This window comes from Neolamprologus multifasciatus, chromosome 8 (genome assembly GCF_963576455.1).
Source record: "Neolamprologus multifasciatus chromosome 8, fNeoMul1.2, whole genome shotgun sequence".
Taxonomy (NCBI): domain Eukaryota; kingdom Metazoa; phylum Chordata; class Actinopteri; order Cichliformes; family Cichlidae; genus Neolamprologus; species Neolamprologus multifasciatus.
In genome coordinates this window covers 20,081,316-20,102,274 of record NC_140446.1, presented here as the reverse complement: position 1 = coordinate 20,102,274, position 20,959 = coordinate 20,081,316, and the positions used below count along the sequence as shown (strand labels likewise).

The 20,959-nt window shown below is 42.8% G+C and overlaps 1 protein-coding gene across 1 annotated transcript in view; it reads right to left on the bottom strand.

Moving 5' to 3' along the window:
- Positions 1-18,536, bottom strand: part of fam20cb (FAM20C golgi associated secretory pathway kinase b) — a 59,605-nt gene extending 41,069 nt beyond the window's left edge. The window contains exons 1-3 of the mRNA XM_085170210.1: positions 17,232-18,536; positions 16,869-17,044; positions 12,288-12,366 (exon numbers count right to left, since the gene is read on the bottom strand). Coding sequence (XP_085026336.1) covers positions 12,288-12,366; positions 16,869-17,044; positions 17,232-17,743 — 767 coding nt within the window. The 5' untranslated portion in view covers positions 17,744-18,536. The remainder of the gene's footprint in view (positions 1-12,287; positions 12,367-16,868; positions 17,045-17,231) is intronic.
- Between the last annotated feature and the right edge of the window lie 2,423 nt (positions 18,537-20,959).

The window sequence follows — 20,959 nt, the reverse complement described above, 5'->3', positions numbered from 1 at the left end:
GATAAATGCTGCAAAAAAACCCCAACAAAAAACAGCCAAGGACCTTGCAGTGCTATAATTAAACCTGACAATCAGGAATGCTGAAAAGCGATGGTTGAACATGGTATTTTACCTCCTGCTTCATTACAGTCTAAAGGTGTTTTTTCCTGACACTAACTGCAGCTTACAAAAGGGATCAGTTCCTGCTGCCAGGACAGTGTGAAGAGACAGTGAGCTTTAATGGCTATTGAAGGCGAAGCCAAAAAAGCAAGAAGGAAGATCACAGAAGAGGCCTTGAGCTCTGCTGCAAACCAGAGCGGAGCTCCAACACACGATAAAACGTTGGAAACTTTGCTAAAACCAGAGCTGTCCTGCACCATGGCAGGAGAACAGATTATGTTTGTTCCCCCCCTTTAGAATAAGTCCAGAAATAAAGACTTCTTCTTCTTTAATCAAAATGACTAGTAACACTTTCACCAATACCTTGGATTTGTTCATCCTGAGCACACAGGCTCAACTGACTGGACCGAGGCGTGCCGTGCCGCTCCTTAGAAGCGAAACTGCATCTAGGCCAATCGCTGTAAACAGTCCAAATGTGCAAGGACCAAATTGCGAGATGAAGCTGAGCAAAAGGAAAAAAAACTGCAAGGACTGATCCTCAGACTCAAGCGTTTCCTCCACACGCTCCTACGCTGGTATAAACAGCACAGCAAGTAAATTAGTCCACGATTCTTGGCTGGAGTTAAAGGGACTGAAGTTAAGATTTATTTAAAGTCGCCCTTCTGCCAGAATTTCTGTCTTGACAAGATGACAGCTTTCTAAAACTCTGTCCAGTAAAAAATGAGCATGATGTGAGGAAGTGTGACTTTTGTTTACAGGTCCTGCTTGATTTGTATCTTGCGTCCTGAAAGCAAACGAACAACGAACACAAGCGTGGAAGCTTTAACGTGGATTGGCCCACGGAAAGAGAAGCGAAATCAAACAAACAAAATCAAAGGTGTGAAAAGCTTCTCTGAAGTTTATGCTTTGCATCAGTTTGCAGTCCCAGATTGTAAAAGCGCGTACTCGACTTTCTACCCAAGTCGAGTACACAATGCCAAACACAGGACACGTGACACTGACTCTCAGAAGACATTAAGGGCTCATTTCCAGCCACCCTCTGTGCCTCTGCTTCCAGCATCTGGCTCGCAGTAATAGCACCGTGGAGGGGCCGGACTCAGGCCAGATGAATCAATGCCTGCTGCCATTGTCACGTCAGCTGCTGAGGTGTACTGTGTCCAGACAGAGACAGAGTAAAGCCTGCCTCTGAGTGACAGTCTCTTCAAAGCAAAGAGACAAGATGACAGATGGTATCAAAGCCTGCATTCCCATAGAAATACAGAGCGGGATCAGGTTTTCTGAGGAGTTTATGCCCGAGTAATTAACTGCTTTTTTCTTCTTTCCCCAAAAACAATAAGGTTATCAGTGATGAACCGCAATTGTGACAGAGTCGAAATAAACTTGCTTTTGAGACCGCAGAAAAATGGCAGCGCAGCACGTATTTAAAATGCTTGTCTGTGCGTGAGCATGTGCAGCTCTGGCGATTGCTCGAACACACATACACACAAAAGCACACAGATGGCAGAGGAATTTAGCCGAGGCTTTGATATGCAGATTGGATGCTGGCTTGTCATCTCTGCTGGCTGCAACACTGTGTTATCGTTCCTTCAGCACAACATTAAGGCTGATAACATTTACCTGAAGGGGGCAGTTGACTGATAATATCGTCAAGACATTCCTGCTCCTGGAAGGCCTGGGCAAGCGCTACGTGGAACAGTATCGCAGAAGAGCCATGCTGTATGCACAGGGGCATGAGTAAAAACACACACAAACACACACACACACACAGACACAGACAGATCAGCACAAAAAGACAAAGAAATAGGAGCACACTTTTCTCCTTCTTGTCTCCTAGGCACCGACAGTATGAGTGCTGTGACAGCTGGGACGCCTTCATGTCCAAAGTCATCAGAGGTGGCAGTAAAACTGTGACACACACATACACAGACACACACAGTGAGATTTCAATTGCAGCGACAGCAATGTATAGTGTGGAAGATGGGAGAAGAATGGATGCTGATGCTGGGATTGCTGAAAATTAACTGTAAATTACATAAAAGGAGTGAATGCCAGCGTCTAACAGACATGTCAATAGAAAATGTTAGTGGAGGCTTACTAATACCTACATTCTACATAAATCATGACGCCTGATTACTGTAGGTGGCAGAATGCCAGCAGTACATTAGTAGATTATTACAGTGGGACACTTGCTCATGTGCAGCTTCCTGCATCCCCGCTAGACCATAGATTAGTTGCGTAAGCTTCTGCTGCTGAGTACTCATAGCAGGGTTGGCTATAGTGTAGCCTCTATGCTGTCTATGACATTGGCCCAAATTAAGAGATTATTTCAGAGGAGAGAGAGTTTATCCTTTAATTTTAATTATAGGGAATTTCACAGCAGATAAACTGAGTAATTAAATAGATTTAGTGGCATTATTTTTTTTCTAAACTTCTTTTTATCACTGTTATTTTTTTTCTTTTTGGGTTGATAAAACCAAAATATTTAAGGTGATTACTGATTACTCTCTACTTAAAGGTATGGGATTACTTATATCTACTATGTGCGTCTTCTATAGTCTGTATTTTTCCATTAGTATTAATATATGTGGTATATATAGAGTGGAAGTTCCAGGTTTGCAGTAGCAAATTACAGAGATTAGCTAAAATATTATGGATGCTATGATAATGAGTGCTTTTACAGCCTCTTACCGCCTCTAGGAAGTGGGTAAGTGGCAGCCAGGTGCTGTTAATCAAATGCAACTTAATAATTGATCAGCAAGTGACCACATCTGTAAAAGCGGTGGATGTTGGTGGTTGCTGGTCTGAAGGACTCGGCTGTGTGTGTTACCACAATGCCACAGTTTTTCCAGGATTGGACGTCTCAACAAGACGTGAAGCACGGTGGTGGAGGGATGATGATTTGGGCTTGTTTAGCAGCTGCAGCACCTGGATGCTTTGCAGTTTTTACGTCAACCATGAACTCCAAAGTATTCTAGAAATGTGAAGCCCTGTATGACAGCTAAAGCCTGGCCAGCACAATGAACCCAAGCACAGCTACCAATCTACAACAGAATCGATGGAAAAGAAAAGGATCGGGGCATATCTCAAAAAAACTAAAGCAATGCTGCAGAGAAGAGCGGGCCAAAATTCCCCCTCAAAGATGTACAAGACTTCTAAAGTCACACAGAAAATGATTACTTCATGTTAGTGCTGCTGAAGGTGCTTTTACAAGTTACTGGCTCATAGGCTGTACTTAGTCATATGAAAAGGAAGTTTTTCACAGCACTCTATGCAGTGATGTGAAAATTTTCTTTTTCATATGACTGCATTTCATTCGTTCAGCTGCTCAGGTTGTGTTTAATTTACTATTAATGTCATCGTAAGTAGCAACCATAACCTTAGATTTGGTGAAGGCCAAAGTTGTTCCCATTCCTATTCTTCCCGGGGTTAGGGGTAAGGTTAGGGTTGGGTTGGCGCTCAAAGAGTTAATGTTTATCAGAAGGGTTGTGAGGGTGAGTTGCTGAGTTAATCATTCATACTGTGGTAGGACAGGGACAGGAATATGAAGACTGCTGCTCTGCTCATTGTAAAAAAAAAAAAAGTACATTTCAATCTGCCAAGCTGATATTTATCAAGAATTCCAGACAAAATGAAATATGATTGCATTTAATTAGCGGTAATTGCGGTATGTAATTTGAGAAGGTATAGTTAGATTACTTGTGCCTGCTGCACTGGCTTTGTGTAATTAAAATGAAAAAAGAAGTGACTAAAAACTAAGTCAGTTAACTGGAAATATTTTAGATGACTTAATAAGCATTCCAATGTAACTGTAATCAAACTGCTGGTATACTTTCTGCTGACTGAAATAAACTGGGGAAGTGGGACCGGTGTACAGATTTTGGAGGGTTATTCATCAATAAGAATGAAAGCTGAAGGGGATGATTTTTCCCATGGAGTTAATTTTGTAGCCTCAATGAGTCAATAATGTTGAATAAAAAGCTCTTAATGTAAGCTATTGCTTTGCTTATATGCTTATATAAAGGAAGGGAAACTGTACATTCTTAGTGTTTCAGGGGTTATAAAAATAAAATAAAAAGCAGTGATTTACTGGAACCAGGCCGCAGCTGAACAGCACAGTGTGCATCACTGCCCTGCGGCACTACCTTGTCCAATATCGATCATTTCAGCCACGCTTCACTATAGCAACAAAAAAAATCGAAAGTTCAAACATTTTTTTTCAGGGCGTCCTGTCGACTGCCTCGTCTCAGACTACATCTGTTTTGTGATCGGCGCTGTACTAATGCACCCAATCTTCTCCCTTCCCCTTATTCACCTGGGGACAACTGCAGGTGAGTTATAACCTGGCATCCCTGGCAACACTGAAGAAGAGTGAGATTATATTTGTAAGACTCCACGGCATCAGGGTGAATTACACCAAATTAGTTTTAGTCAGATTATTCCCATCTCGCTACATGTAGCAGTCAGACTAACACATTTAGTGGAAAACACAGCGCAGCTGCGTGATCCTGGCGCACAAGCGGCCCACAGTGTGTCACGGTCTCAGTGGGGAAGACAGAAAGGGGGTCAGATTACTAAGCCTGAGGGTTTCATTTGATCGTATGAATCATTCCGCTGCAGCGTGCACTCAGCTACTGCAAATTTCATCTACAGCACATGCAGAAGACTGGTGTGTGTGTTGTCCCTGCTTTGCTGGCGCGGGCACCTCTTTTAAATTGAGCACTCGTACACACTTTAATTTCAGCTTCGGCAAAGGCTGCACAATAATACCCTGGTGAAACAATTATAGCACTGGGGAAACAGTCAAAATATTAGCCAGAGAGAGAGGGAGAGCAGCGAAAGGCAGTGAGTGCTGCTAAATCACACATCGCACTGTGGTTATAATTTTAGATTAATTATTTAACAATCAAACAGAACCAGCGGTAACGCACAAAATGAATAGGCCTCAGATATTTCATAAGGGCGGTCATTGCTTTTACAAGCGTTTATAATATTCTGCTAATATTCAGGAAGGCACGCGGGCCGCGATGCATTTACAGTAAAGCTCGTATTCTGAATACGCTTGAAGCTTGAATGTGTTATAGTGGAAGCTGCCTGTGATCATAGAGCAGCAGAGATATGCAAGTGCTGATCACTTCTCCCGTGATATTCCCATTGTTGGTCATTTGTGCTCTCGAGCGTTATTTTTAGATGTATACAAACAGATTCAGCTTAAATTAAAAGTGTCTATTATGTGGAAATTCTGTACACTCACAGTTTCACTGCAGCACTCTGTATGTTACAGGGTTTAATTGCTATATATGCTGCATGCATTTCTTTTGCACTACTGTACAAATATCTTATGCACGGTTAACTGAGGGCGCCAAAATATTGCGTTGCACCATTTCCAGACACGTTTTCCAGCAGTTTGGGGGTTAACGTGGAACTTTCAGCCCTGGTGTTGCTTCTGTGCTGCTATGAATTTCCTCTGTTTCCAAACAGAGCTGCACTCATCATCCGCGCTCTGAATGACTTGTCCTCAGGCGCTTCATCCCTTTATTTCCTGACTCAAAGTCAAAGCACAGGCACAGAAGACCTTGTGAATACAATATCATACAGTAAACAAGAGCGCATGCACAAACAACCAAAAAACCCGACTATAAGTCAAAATATATATAACAAAAATTGAGGGACAAATACAGAGCTTGGTCCACGGAGGCGTTGTGCTTGCTTGGCGCTGTCACAGTTTGAATACATGCTGGAACAATCGCTGAACTGTCCTGCTCCTTTTTTTCAGTCTTTGGTCATTTGCCTCTTTCAAGGACAAATCTGGGCAGCTTGCAGGACAAGGATAATAAGGACACATGCCATTATTAAACAAAGCTCCTTCAATTTTATTCTTTCACCCCCCACAGCTTACGCATCTTGATGACACACCCTCTCCATACACACAGGCAGTTTCTCACTAATATTTCACATTTTACACAGACGTTTCCTGCACGCTGTTATTTTGCGCTGCGGTCAATATGTTATCGACACAAACGAGGTGACGTGTGGCATCGGTCTCTTGTGTCCCCGGCGTGTCAATCAAAAATTACTCACGGACCCCGACTCGAGACAGATATAGATCTCTCGATGAGGAGGAGAAGCGGAAAGAGCGGATATCTCTTCGAGGAACACTGGAATTGATTTGCGTGCGACTGAGCCAACAGCCGGGCTGATTGACAAGCGATACAATTAAGTGGAAGCAAGAAGGAACGGAAGACCATCATTATATCAATCATCAGTCCTTCCCCCGCATCCCTTCGTCGATCATCTGCACTCATCATCTAATGGGCTTTGTGTGCTCTGAGACTAATTTCAGTGTAAATATTACAGTCACGTCTCTGCCGTTGACACTAGCACAAAGTCATGGTGACAGAAAGACAAAAGATAGGGGGAAACACAAGAAGAGATGAAGATAAATAGAACAGAAGTGCTTGCTTTCGTTACCTAGTGCCTCAGGTTCAAAGTACAATCAAGCCCAGCAACAGCTGAACACACAAGTACTTGTACCAAAGGTCGCCCAGTCCATAGAGTATAACCTGCATACCTCTTTTTTTACTTCCACTAACAGGTACATGGACATTTGTGACAGGAAAAGGCATTATATGTATTACTGTTATTTGAACTTGAACGTAAGCTTTTAAAGGTACAAAATGTGTCATTGCTGACTGTTACCTTTTAAAGGGGCATTTTTTTATTTTTTTGCCACCATGGACTGCCAGTTCAGTCAAGTGCAGTCTTTTTTTGCAGTTTCTGACCAGAACAGCTGCGATTAGTGATCCTTTGGGACTAATGTGAGATATTACATAGCAGGACTTCACAGCTGCCAGTTCATCAAAGACAGAAAAAAAGTGTTAAATTATCAGGGAACACAGGCACCCCGAGTGGTTTTTGGATTCATACAAACCCGGGTTGAACATGAAGTTAAGAAAAAGAAATCACAGTTTTCTGCTACCTGTTGGTGAGCCCCAAGGGCCTATCTGAGCTTGTCTTTGATGTAATACTGCTGCAGAAGCTGAAAATGTGATTTGTATACATGGTAATGGTAAATAGCAAAAGTCATTTTTGCAGTGTTTTGATCAAACGTGTGGATGGGAGGCTTTTCTGATATTAAAGTATCCTACGTTTCACGCAAAGGTGAGCTGAGCTAGGTTTGAGCATGGATGGATGGTTGGATGGTAAAAATGGACGATATCAAAGTTTACTGTAGTAGTACCATTCATTATTATTAGCTCAAAGCAGCTCGTTTCACCATTTAGACAATTTTTCAAGATTCTAGATCCTTTAAATATCACGTAATCCTACTCAAACAGGTCAGCTACACTTAACGTACTAGCATTGTTTGGCTCGTTCGTGCTGTTGGTTGTGAATTGAAAACGATATAATGTTTTTATAGGTGCATGAATGCTAAAAGCAAATCATTGTATCCTGTTGCTATGTAGTTGCTTGGCAACGTGATGATTTCTAATACAGATTTAGAACCTTCAGGGGCCTAAAATGTACCTGTGTGCCACACTTTGGTTAAAAGATGTCATTTCATATATAAAACGACAGGGCAAAATGACTCAACCAGTCCTGGTGGAGAGGTTATCATCACATATGCAGAAGCTTTTGTGGATGACTCTACCACAGTGCCACAGAAATGCAGTCCACTGTTTTGTTCAAGGCCAGCACGGCTGTCAAACATAAATAATACTAATAATAATTAAAAGAAAAAACAGCTCACTGGTTACTGGTTGATGTTAACTGTTAGACAACTTGGCACAATCTCCACAAACCTCCAACTTACAAGTGCAAAAGACACACCAAAAGTCTGTCTTTGTACCTCTTTGGAGGTTTGAATTTTGTGTGTTTGAGGTCAGTTTTCATCTATTTGCAGGTACCTCCATCATCATTTTGATCATTTTGTGTTTCTTTGCTGTCATTTAGCATCTGTTTGTGCTCAAATGCATCTTTTTAAGGCGTTTTTGCGTTTGCTGCTGTTTTGCATCTAGAAATAGTTTACAGTAATTGTTGAAATGGTTTTGCATATAATACAAAACCAGTGTGACTATGTCTCATTTTGCTTTGTTCTACCTGTGAGGTGTTTATTCTTGGTTTTAAAAATTCTGATTTTAAAAACCACTTTACAGGAACCCTACAACATAACATACGACATAATCTTACGTGCTCCTCCTGGGAATTGTAGCTACACATCGGTTTGAGGAATGCGATTAGCCTGTTCAGCACCCTCGATTCCTCCTGTACATTTCCAGCTACTTTTTTTGCTGCAGTTTTTTAATTTATCAGTGAGAGAAAAACAATCACACCCCGGGATGAGAAATAATAATCATAGGTTCAATAAAAGGACTCGCAAATTTCCTGAAATGAGATGTTAAGAATATTGGAATGGGGAATGTCCAAAAAAGCAGAAAAACTTGAGTCATAATTATATGTGCACCCCAAAACATTACCACAACAAAAGGGAGGGAATAAAGTCCTAGCATGTTATTTTTTCCTATCAGCTTCCATCGCATGTAAAACAACAGGACATAACCACGCACTAATTAACACATAAAGCACCAGGACAAGCATAAATGTAGGCAATTGCCTACGATGTAATCACTTACATAGGCTACACTGTAGACTCTAGAAAGATTCCCTATGAGTCTCAGGACCACAGGACCAGCTTTTGGCTCCTCATCCAACTTGAAAAGTTTTTTTTTCTTTCTTTTTTTGCCGCACTAAAGGCAGAAATTGTGAAATTGCTGTAAATCAATGTTCTTTCAGTCCAGACCACAGACATAACGAAAGCAGAGGATGACAAAGATGATAATTGAGCTTGCTCATCCAGCTGAATGGTACTCAGGTTACAATGCAGTTGTTGTTACAGACATTGCACAAAGATGTTTTCATCTGTCTGCTTAAGCAACACAGGGCTGGGCATCAGCTGGGATTTTTGCCCCATCCCGTGAAGCCTCTTCGATCCTCCAAGAGAGCACAGACTTAACAACTATTGCAAAATAACCCTGGAGTTAGATTAGACTAGTTAAGACTGGGTTTATTTCATGTCTGGAAAGCTGGACCACAGACAGCAGATTTAATGGTCTGATTCATCCCTATTGCATCAGTACAGACAGATACTGTAGGCCACTTTGTGGTGACCCAGTACAGCAAGAAGCTAAATAAATATCTGCCACATTCAAGTACACACTGAGGCGTACTTTGCTTCTCCAAATGCATAAAGAAATACTGACCGTGGCATCTGATATTGACTCGAACTGAGGGGAAAAACAGGGGAAAGAATACCTAAAGGATCGATACAGAAGGCCTGTTAATGGATTTCTGCATTTCTGCTGTTCAGTAAAGAGAGAAAAACACACGGCAGTCAGTGTTGCATGCACAGAGGAGGAGAATGATGGAGAATACTAAAAGTGAGAAAGAGACAGAAGAGCTGATAACCATATAGAGAGGAGGAGCGAGAGTGCAGTTTTACACAGATATGGATGGTTGGAGGGTCGATCGTTACCCATACACTGCATGCATGCCTGCCTGCCTGCCTTTCGCTGCCTGATTGCCTGGCACATATTTGCATTAGAGCTGAGAGGAGTCGAGCAGAAGCGCACAGCCAGAGAAGTCTTTGATCTCTCAGCCTCTGTCTCTTTGATGCACCGTGTGGAAACACACCAGCAGATTTGGGAACGACGGGATGATGTTGGGTGTTAAGTGGATGTGTGTGTGGGGCTTTTTTTTGAGTGTCTGTGTGTGTCATGTGTGATCTCTGCGAGGGAAATGATGTACATAGCTGGAATGACTGTGCAAATCTGTCAAGAACTTGATTGCAGCCCAAATGAGCACACACACACACACACGTACATGTCTGCATGGGTTGCCCTATTTTGTTAAGGACAAGTGCATTCAAGTTGGAGGAAATGAAATAGCTCCCCTTTGCTCCTGCCGTTCTTCAGGATTATCAAACATCACAGCGGCTCCGACAGCCACGAGTGTCAAGCAGCAGATTTACATCCAACACCATCGGCCCGTGCTTTTCTCGGAAAATGTCATTTCACATTTTGCGCCTGGGTTCAAATTCGAGGCAGTGCACCGAGATAATCTGTGGATTTGGACTCCGTGCATGTATTGACAACGCTCTCTCCCCACGTCTCTTCATCTGTCTCTCCTTCCTACCCCCTGTCTTCCCCAATCCGCCCCACCTCACCTCCCTAGACTCTCTCTCATCCTTTGCCTCCTCTCTCCTCATTCTTATCTCTGCTTTCCCCCCGCCTGTCAAGGATGATTTCAGGCTTGTTGCGCCTGGCCTGACTTTGTGGGGTGCGACCGAAACAGTAATTACAACAGTCTCTGAATAGCTTTTCCTCCCTCCCTCCTACCTATCATCCGCGGGCTTAACCCCGCTCTCCAAACTGACATGCAGGGGCCAGAAAAACAGCCCGCGTAGAGAACCATTAACCCACAATTAAATCACAATCACAACAGCAAAGGACGGGTGACATTTAAATCCATCAATTGAGGTGGAATTAGGAGCACTCTTCACAAGATGCATTCTCTTCTAAATATGATGGTGCAGACAAAGGAAAAGTGAATTAATAAAATATTTCACAGTATGTGGGCCAAAGGGGGCAGCCGGGAACCACTGGGTAGACATTTACAGGTTAAAGGGGTTTAAAATTGTCTGCACAGGTAAATACAGGTTACTGTAGTTCACTGATTCACAAGTGGAATAAGATTAAAAACAGAAATGAGGCAAAGAACAGAGGCTTTGTGGCTGAACCATAAGGCTCACAGGAATTGTGGCACCACTTCACATGGGCATGAAAGCCCGTCGCCTTCAGTTTTAGGATAGAAATATAAATATCTTCACATATAACCGGTTGGGTAGGTATTCAGCTTACAGTTTGGAGGTTATGATGTCATTTTTAGCATGTTAGCTGACTTTTTCTACAAAAGAACCTAAGGAATAAATCTATGGACAGTACTGCTTCAAGACCGAAGGCCTTGCTCTCAAGAACCAGTGAAGACGGAAAAGTGGCAGCTTATAACTTTATCACTACCCTTAAACTTGCTACTGGTATTAGTCTTGGAACAAATTGAAAAAAAGTTCTGACCTAATGAAGAAAGAAGGTTATCAAAGTAATTAAAGCTCATCATCAAAGAGAGGGGAGTGTCTGTGCCCGCTTCATGGAGAAGGTAATGTGCACTTCAGTCCAAGAAAAAAAGAAGATGTCATGCAAACATCCAAAATATCCATCACACTTTCTCATCACAAATCATGGCAGTAGGTTCTGTGGCAATTTAGTTAGTAGTTAGTACAAAAAAATTGACCTGCTGGTGTAGTTTAGTGTGGATTCGTCATCTGGGAGCCATGGATGTTAGTAGTAGTCTTAGTATTTACAAATGCCTTGTTTAACCTTTGCTCTGGACCAAAGTTTGGCCAAAAGGTGAACCAACCAACATTGCCACCCCTACAGCCATGATCCTGATCCCTACCTCGATCTTGCCAACAATCACCAACAATCTACTAAGATGAAATAGTCTAGACAGGCAAATATCAGCAACAATACATTTCTACTGGATTATGATAAGCTGGATCAATGGTGTCTGCTTACATGTGGATCACATGCTGAGAACAAGATAGGAGCATTTAGCTCGAGTAGATGGTGTGATAATATCTGGACACGTAAAACTAATCAGATGGAATCAGTAAGAAAATGTCTCAGGCTGAGAGCCGAAGGCCTCCAACATGGCCACTGAAGAATGTGATGTGTCATCCCAAAGCTGCGAGAGGTGAAATGCCTATTCAACATTTGGCTCTGACACAGCAGAATGATGTCGGCCTTCAATCTAATATCAAGGTTGTGCTGAAATGAAAGCAATTTGATATTGCCAGAAAGGAGAATGAGGAAATGAGATTGATGTTGTGAGGAGAATGGGTAGGTGGTGAGATGCAGGAAAAAAGGAAGTGAGCCAAGGCAGAAAGCTGCACAGTTCGTGTTTTATGCTGAAATGGCACTCGAGCTTTAATACCATATGAAGAAGGTCGTTTTTTTTCTTTGTTTGTTTTTTCTGAAAAAAGAGAGCAGGGTCAACGCTGCTTCATGTGTGGTCGAGCAGGAGAAATGTAAGTTTCGCAGGAACGCACATCTCAAAATGAGAAAAAAAAAACTTACTTCATGGGTTTGAATAGTGCCTGTCCGTAGTTCTGGAAGGTCATGATGAGCTTCAGCTGAGTGCCTCCAGATTTCATTGCTGTTGGAGTCAAACAGACAAGACCACTATTAACTTCAACTGATATTAGCTACACATGTTTTGCAGGTATGTTGAAGAAATGACTCGTAATACTGTAGATGTCCTGCCCTGAGATAAACTGACCCACTGTATATCGGTTTTAGTTAAATCAAAAATTTCTCCCATTAAATTTCTGAATCATACCTTCTTGCTACTGTTTCTAAGTTTCTTTCTAGGATTTATAGCCCACATATTATTTATTAATGTTGTTTGCACTACTCTCTCGCACAATCTCACTCTTACTTTTTACTCTTTTTTTAACTTAACTTCACTTTTATTTTTTATTTTGGTTTTTAATAATCATTGTTGTATATGAATATATTTTTTCAGGTATCTCACAGTATAAAGCGCTCATTAAATGCCTGTGACGCTTTCACTAGAACTATATTGTTTATTTATTGTAGACTACACTATTTTGAATGATCTACTCTGCTGCTGTAACATAAAAAATTAACCTCAATAAAGTATCTATCTATACTGACTAGCTAATATCTCGCTTGACTAGCTAGATACTAGCTAGTGGTGTTAGCTACTTTTGCTAGCTAACCCGCAAAATTTAAACTTAAGCTAGGTATAGTTTTTAGCTCAATTAATTCAGTAAGCTTGTGTATCACAATGAATAAATACATAAATAGAATAAGTCATAGCCAGTGTTCAACTTTTACCCATTCCAAGTTTGCAGCATAGCTAATTTGCATTTGACTATACTGTACTTGTTTTGAACTCTGGCTCTAAGAAGTATGTGCTCACTGTTTTCAAAGTTTACTGAAAAACTTTCTCCCTAAAGCAGCACAGTCAAAGATTAGTCTGCTCATTATAGGAAACTGTTTTAATGTCTCTTTTACACTGCCTTATGTTTTAAAGAGAGAATTTACCATTGTAGGGGGAAAAACTCAATATCACTCTCTTGTCTAAATATTAAGCCTAAGCTATTTACACATCAACAAAGCTAGTAATGAGGGCTCACCTCTCAAAGGACTTTAAACTACAAGTTTTCACTTTAAACACACATTCATACAGCACTTTATACACTTGAAGCACTTATATACCTCATAAATGAACCTAACATACATGCCTTTGAATTACCAAAGGAAAGCCACGCAAACAAAGACCCCAGCCGGGGTTCAAACCAGGAACTTTCTTGCTGCGACACAACAGTGTTATCCACTTTACCAACATGTCTCTCTTTATGCTATAGAACCAAATGTCATCTTTTTAAATGCATATAGTAAACTTGCATTTAAAAACACTTGTCACCTAACTTTATTTAGTCATTTCACACATAGTAACACTAACCATACATGTGTATTAATGCAATTCCTTAACAGCAACAGACTTTGCGCCCTTTGTTCTCATACATCATAAATTTGAAGTATGTTCTGCTTACATTTAGCAAACCTGCAGATGGATTAGACATGATCTTGTTTTAAATGGGAATGATTTGATTTGCACTTGAGCGACATCTCACAGCACAGCAGAAACATCAATCTCCTCTGCTATTTAAGTGAAGATTCCCGCTGCATATGTAAGCTCATACACGAGTGGTGGCAATGTGTCTTTTCTAAGCCAGTTATGTTTGTGTGTTTGAACTCCAAAAAGACCGAGAGCTGATGTCACAGTGTTTGTTTGATGGCAAAGGATAGCGAGAGGGTGAAGGACACCCAGTGCGCATCCAGCGCTCGTTGCTCCTCTGCTGTTTACTCCCTCCCAGTATTCTCCTGGGGGTCTGTCCCTCTGTTGCTGTTTCTGTGTGTGTGTCTTTGTGTTTTTTTATTCATCCTTCCATATTTCATGTTCTCTCCCTTTTTGAACACGATAATGCAGTCTAAAGGCCCTCATGGGACTCGCTGGTGCCAGAATGACAGGCAGAAAACCGAACTGAAATTCACCAAAAAAAAAGGGAGCAGAGATGACAGAGTGCCCGTTATTTCCTACACACTGATCGACTGGAGGCTGTCTTTCGGTGGCGCGTTGCCAGAGAACGACCTCCTCTATCAATGTGTTCATTTATGTTTACATACATGAATCATGACAACAAGCAGACTGTTTACAGAAAAATAGAGGCAGAAAGATCAGTGTCCATCTGCCCCCCCCCCCCCCCCCCCCCCACCTGCTGCTGTGCAAAGCTGTGTGTGTGCTTGTGCAGACATTTGGGATATCTCAAATAATGGATACCCCTGACTGTAGTCGCTAGGAACTCATGCATGCAAGGGGACATGAAAATAATGTTTCAGCTTCCACTCTCAGCGAGCAAACCATACTCACTGAGCCTGCCGTGTTGCAAAGCGTTTACCTGTGTCTCTGCTCGGGCTGTGAGCTTACAGGTTCATCCTATCAGCTTCGATATCGTCTTCTTTTCCATGCTCGGTCTTCATATAATACATCCAAGATCTCCTATGCCGAATTTGAGATAATAGATGACTACTGTTGGCTTCTATTGGTAGCCTGCCTGAGGCCTGTGCTAAGACTCTGTAATTACTGAGCCACCATGTATTCAGCTGGCAAGAGATGCTGAGAACTGCTTCCGCTATCCACCCAGGCTGACAGACAGAAAGCAAGAGGAAGAAAAATCGGAGAAAATTAGAGAGCGTCTTGACTAGAACAACAGAAAAGAAGGATATTCCTCTGCTAGTTATGCTGCATGAAGGCTAGTTTCATAAGTATACAGCATTCCCAACAATTTTTTAATCTTTGCTGCAGACCACTTAGATTTTAGTCACTGGCAGAAAAACCCGAAATCTGGGAATCTACCTTTTTACAGCGAGCCAATGATAGGAGACCTTAGGTAAACAAGCACTCTTGGAATGAAGAAGCTAGACTGAGCCAAGAAGGAACAACAACAACAAAAAAAACAGAGAAAGACGGTAAAAAGAAAGAATTAGATTCAGTATAGGCAGATGACCCAACACATTATCACCTCTATCAGGTATCTACTGACACTTTCTTCAAGTATTTAGGGGTTCTCTGCCGCTTGCTAGGTTTATGGCCCACCTGCCAATCAAATAAAAAGTCTGAGTTTGATTTGATTCAAACGGCAGTGTAGCTGTGTGATTTGCATCGAGACCAGGTGTTCTCTCGGGCTTGATGTATTCCACTGCGACGCTTTTGTGGAAATACATGAGAAGAGACCGGGGTGTTATATTATACCTTCAGCCTTGTGAGGCGGGAGCGTGCGAGCTGATCGGATTCAGCGCCCGCAGCTCGCTTCCATCTTCACGCACGCTTGTGTGTACAACTTTGAGATCGAGGAGCACGCTTCGCAGTCAGTTAGCAGCCCCTCCTCACAACCGCCGGCCCAACTCGGGCTGCTTACGCGAGCGTGCAGATGAAATTTGTTTTGTGCGGCTTGCTGTACTTTGGGCCTCGCCGATGAAATAATTTTAGATACAGTCGTCCCTTTATCCGCTTCAGGCGGTGTTAAACAGTTGTTCACATAATAACTCCACCCAGTAGTGTAGAGGGAATCAGAGCTGAGCATTACAGAGCTGTCAGTTCAACAGGCTCAGCATGCAGCGACTGAAAAGTGATGATCAATAAAAGGCACTTCAGTCACAACTAGGCTTCGTTTTTATCCCAACAAGCAGCCTTGAAGCTTTATCTGCTCCTGTAAGATTATTTTCTATCCACTGTGATCATGGTTTTGGATTTCCAAAACTTAAACATGTATAATAGAAGTCCAGAGGGTCATCCCGCATACACTTAAATAAAAATTTAGAAAATGTGTGCTCTTGCTGAAATAGAGGTTATTTAGGTTAAAGCTCTGTAAAGGTTTGTGGAAAGACATCAGCATCGGTCGATGTTGGCCTTCTTAACCTGAAAGCAAAAGAGTTTTCTTGTTTCTTAACATATAAATTTTTGTGCTAGCTTAACATTCAGAAAGGAAGGGCTTAAAAACTGTACTTAGAATTTTCTCACCAGCAATATCGGCATCTGTTGTGTTTGCTTATCGGCATTGGCCACACTAGTTAAGCCATTTAATAACAGGTCATTATTTTAAAATGCCAGGAAAGAGGAGAACTGTGTAAACTGTAATTAAAAATGAGACATGTTTGTGATGATTGGGTGAGCTGACCCAGTCATCACAAGAGATATCTTTATTGGATTGCACAAGTTTTAAACCATGAGCACAACAATCGCTATCTGTGTCCATCAGCAGACACTGGCCTATCAGCCTGTTCTGAAGTAAGACACCGCACTCCCTATAATCTCGTTTTAGCGGTTCACCAAATGACACCGGAAAAGTGGCTGAGCTCTTTCACCTTCTGCTGCAAAATGCACAGATTTAATCCACACACGCTGCAGTGACGCATGTCAGCCCAAAATAAGTGAGAAACGTTTTCTGCAGTGTCAACATGGTGTCTTCAGACCAAACGTAATTTTGACCCTCCATCTGTTCACTGAAGCCCACCTGCTGGTTTTTGTTTCGATCAAGCTGCCCCCCTGTGCTGATTTATATGACTCACCCACGCTGGTGATCCTCTGGGTAGCCAGGTCCTTCAGAAGAGCATCGATGACCGGGTTGTGTCTGGAGTACAGCTCGTATCGATTAATCCCAATGTGGAAGCGGAGCCAGTTGGGGTAGGAATCGGCTGTCAGTTCCCCAGTCGGGCTGAACTCGTCTATGTTGCTCTCCCCAGCCCTGGAGAGAAGAAGAGGGACAAGGAGAGAACAGAGAGGTAGAGATTGTTATTATTAGTATTCCTGTTACTGGTAATGTTATTAATTTATTATTGCACATGACTGAACTTTACTGTAATGTTCAAAGAAATTATGAAATATTTATTTGTAGGTTTTGTTGCATTAAAGTTTGGCTTTAAACACTTTACCATGCCTGATCCTCTGCTGCTTTGGGGTCAAATCTAATGTCCGTGTTGACGTTGAACAGCGTGTCCTCGTCTGTCAAAGGCGGCAACGACGTTTTATATAAAGGATGGTCATACAGAGCTGACAGCCTTGAACCTTTAGCCGGCACGTTCTTGTCAACCCCGGCGTCTTGTATGAACTGCCTCTTCCTGTCACCACGTTGTCCGTGATGGTCAAGTCTCCTGAAAGCTTGGGATTTATCTCCTGCAACCGGGACCCTCTCCAGGGAGTGCAGGGAAACATTTGAGCTGGGCTCGTTGCTGAAGTCCTGGAGGATCCGCAGACTGTGCTTGTTAGGCCAACCCTGCTTGCCCCAGCTCTTTGGCTCCTCGCTCGGCGTGTGCGAGCAGGAGCAGCCGGTGCTGCCGTGCCTCTCCAGCTTTGGTAACAAGTCTATCATGATGTGCATGGAGCATGCAATTAGGAACACCATGAGGATCAAAACCCGGAATTTGCGCAGGAGAATCATCTTCATGGTCTCCCTTTTGAGTAGATGTGAGTACTTACTGCAAATGATCAGCACGCAGATGAACAGGCTGACTACATCGCTGATGATGTTTATCAGACTGGACGCCAATCTAATGAAATACACATTAAACACGTAGGACCCATCTTCGCTTGCCGTCTTGAGTAAAGGATTCAGTGTTCAGCCTTTGTATTTTCAACATCAGAGTCCTGCTTGTGGATTTTAGGCGAGATCCCCGAAGCGCCAAACCATCCGCAAGAGTCCAGGTAAAACAGGTCGAGTCGCTTCAGACCAACGGCCGATTTGCTCAAGCCTCATCCTCTTCGCACTGGCCCCGGTCTCCTTTCCTTGTCAGCCAGTAAAATTATCAGAGGGAATGCAGGCTACAAGACGAGTGAAGCAGCCGGGACAAGAAGAGAAAACGATCCGTTAAACGTCGGTGCCCGAGAGGTCCGACAGCGCGCATCGATCTCACCGACCAGCCTGCGCAAGGAAGAGTGGCCTGGGTTAGCCGGGACGTCAGCCCGGAACAGACACACGAGAAGTGCAGCTCTTCACATTTAAGTGTTGTTTCTGGGGGAAAGTCCCCGGGAAGTAGTCGACGTGTTTGCTCCAATTCACGTATAAGCGATCCGGGATGCGTAATTCTGCCACATCGAGAGCCGTCAAACCACCAGAGGCGAGCCAAAGGAGTAAGGTAACAGGAGACCGAAATCTCCCTCCCTCCCGGGCAACCTTTAGGAGTACAGCGGGACAAGAGAACGCACCTCTTGTAGAATGTGTGAATCTGGGTGGGTGTGTTAAATATGATGATGAAGCCGAAGCTAGATCCTGCCTTTGCGCAGCGTCAGAGTGCACAGATTGGCTGAGGAGAGAGAGAGAGAGAGAGAGGGTGAGGGAGGGAGGGAGGGAGGGAGGGAGAGCGAGAGAAGGGGGAGGACAGTGAGACCATGTGAAGCATATAACTGCTTGTCTGTATTCCTCTTGGAATAAATCCTCATTGCACATCCCGGCTGCGCAAGAAGAGGGCGTCTTTCTTCTGGCCAATATCCAGGCTGGCTCACACGCAGCAGCAAAGTATTTTATTTATTTATCTTTAAATCTGAAATTCATCTGCTGGAATCCCTCTGAAAAGTCTCCTCCGAGACGGCGCTCAATCCATCGATGATACATTAGACAGGCCTATTAGACCGCTCATCAGTCTGAAGATCCAGTTCCATCCTCCACTGCTGCCACTCAGCAGCAATCGCATCTTCAATAATGTTTAAAGGCTGCATGAAATGAAAACCACAAAGCACCTTTCAGCGCTGCATTCTGAAGGCAAAGAAATGACTTTGGCAGCAAAGAAAAATGAACAGGCTCCTTGCTTTCCTGCTGCCCTCACCTCAGACCTATATAGCATACCACAAAAAGCCCATTTACTAAATACTGAAATGAGAGATTCTTCTTCTCTCGGCCAAACTATTTGGTCAGCTGGGTAATGTTTCATCCTTACGGCTAATTGGAGTGGCATTAAGGTCCCCCACACCCTTCCCAGTGGCTGTAAATAGGTTCAAAGAAGCAATAAACTACTATATGTCATATATGCATATGTTTATGAGTAACTAATCATGCTGTCTGTGATTACCTCTCTAGATTGGTTTATAATTAAAAAGGGCCCAGAAGACAGAGGGAGGGGGGGAGGTTGATGGCAGTGGCTGCTGCACTAACACTGATTCATAAGAAATGAAAGTGGAGATGACTTAAGAAAGGCTCTGTACGGGAATTTACCCAGTGGAACAAAGCATTAGTTGTGAATGTTAATGAAGCTGCTATAGAGGCAAAATTAAAACAACAGTGTAGAGATCTCTGCTAATCTGATGTGTGTGTTTGTGTGTGTGTGTGTGTGTGTGTGTGTGTGTGTGTGTGTGTGTGTGTGTGTGTGTGTGTGTGTGTGTGTGCTGGAGATACACTGAGGAGGCAGCAGGAGGAAAGACACTAACAATGGATTTGTCCACCTATCCCTGCAGCATTGTCTATTGAGTCACATATAAGATTGCTGTAATTCCCCTGGAGGACCCTAAGGCGGACTTACCCCTATTTTAGTGAGTAATGGAGGGTTAATGAACATAAGATACAATGACCAGTGACATTTTGGGGGCCCCTTTAACAGTGGCTGATTCACAACAAAGCAAAAAGGTCCATCAGATTGGCCTCTGTGGTGTTTGATATCAGTCACGGCGTCAGCGCCGAAGACAAAGTGATGCTTGTTGTCCACCCAGATCTCGTGCCAGCCACTGCAGCCTGTGGCCCACTAGCCTGAGGTGAAACAAGCAGAGATGAATGTGTATCGATGTCAGTCAGACATGGATCACGGCAGTCGATGGGTCAGTGGTTCTTCGCGAGGCCTGTCATGCGCAATCATGGCTGAGCCCTTCAATTGGAATCCAAAGGAATGGTTGATTCTCCCACTTTTTCATTTTGTGTTGGTGTGTGTGTGTGTGGGGGGGGTGATGTGTCAACACATTTTTCTTTACTTATTTTTGTGCTGTCACAGGACATTAACACTTCGGCTGTGGTAATAGAAGTGGAATGTTGTGAGATGACAATTTGCAACACCCAATTATTGGCCTCACTCTATTATTGAGCAGAAACGCGAGCTTAAACACAAACGAAGTGAAACTCAAGAACAAGAAAAAAATCAACAACATAACAATAGCCAGACAAAGACACCTAAGTTTGGGATTTCCAGTGTCAAATTTCAGCCTTTGTCTGGAACGCCACGCCTGAAAAAAACCCCACAAAACTTATTTTTGACTGGTGTGCTTTCGGTCACAACCTATGATGCAACAGACTGATTGAGAAACACCATCCACTATCACATGCCATGTGGGAACACTATCAAAAGCACCTAGACCTTGCACAGACAAGATCAGGAGAAGTAGAGGGGCTGGGTATCCTAACAGATAGCTGACTACAGCAAAGGTCGTAAATATATAAGATTTATGTCCTCTACACTTCACAGTGTCTCTCAGCGAGATCACTCAGAAGATACTGAGATAGCGTGAGTCGCGCTCCTATCTGGACTATCGCAGTGAAGAGTGAGCTTCGCTACTGTACAAAGTCTGCCAAATCAATTCAGGGGAGAGGGGATTCAAGTCGAAATGATGTTTTCATTTTCTTAGCAGCTCTACCGTTTTATCGATTTCATGTAAAGAAAAAAATTAATAAATAAAATAAAACAAA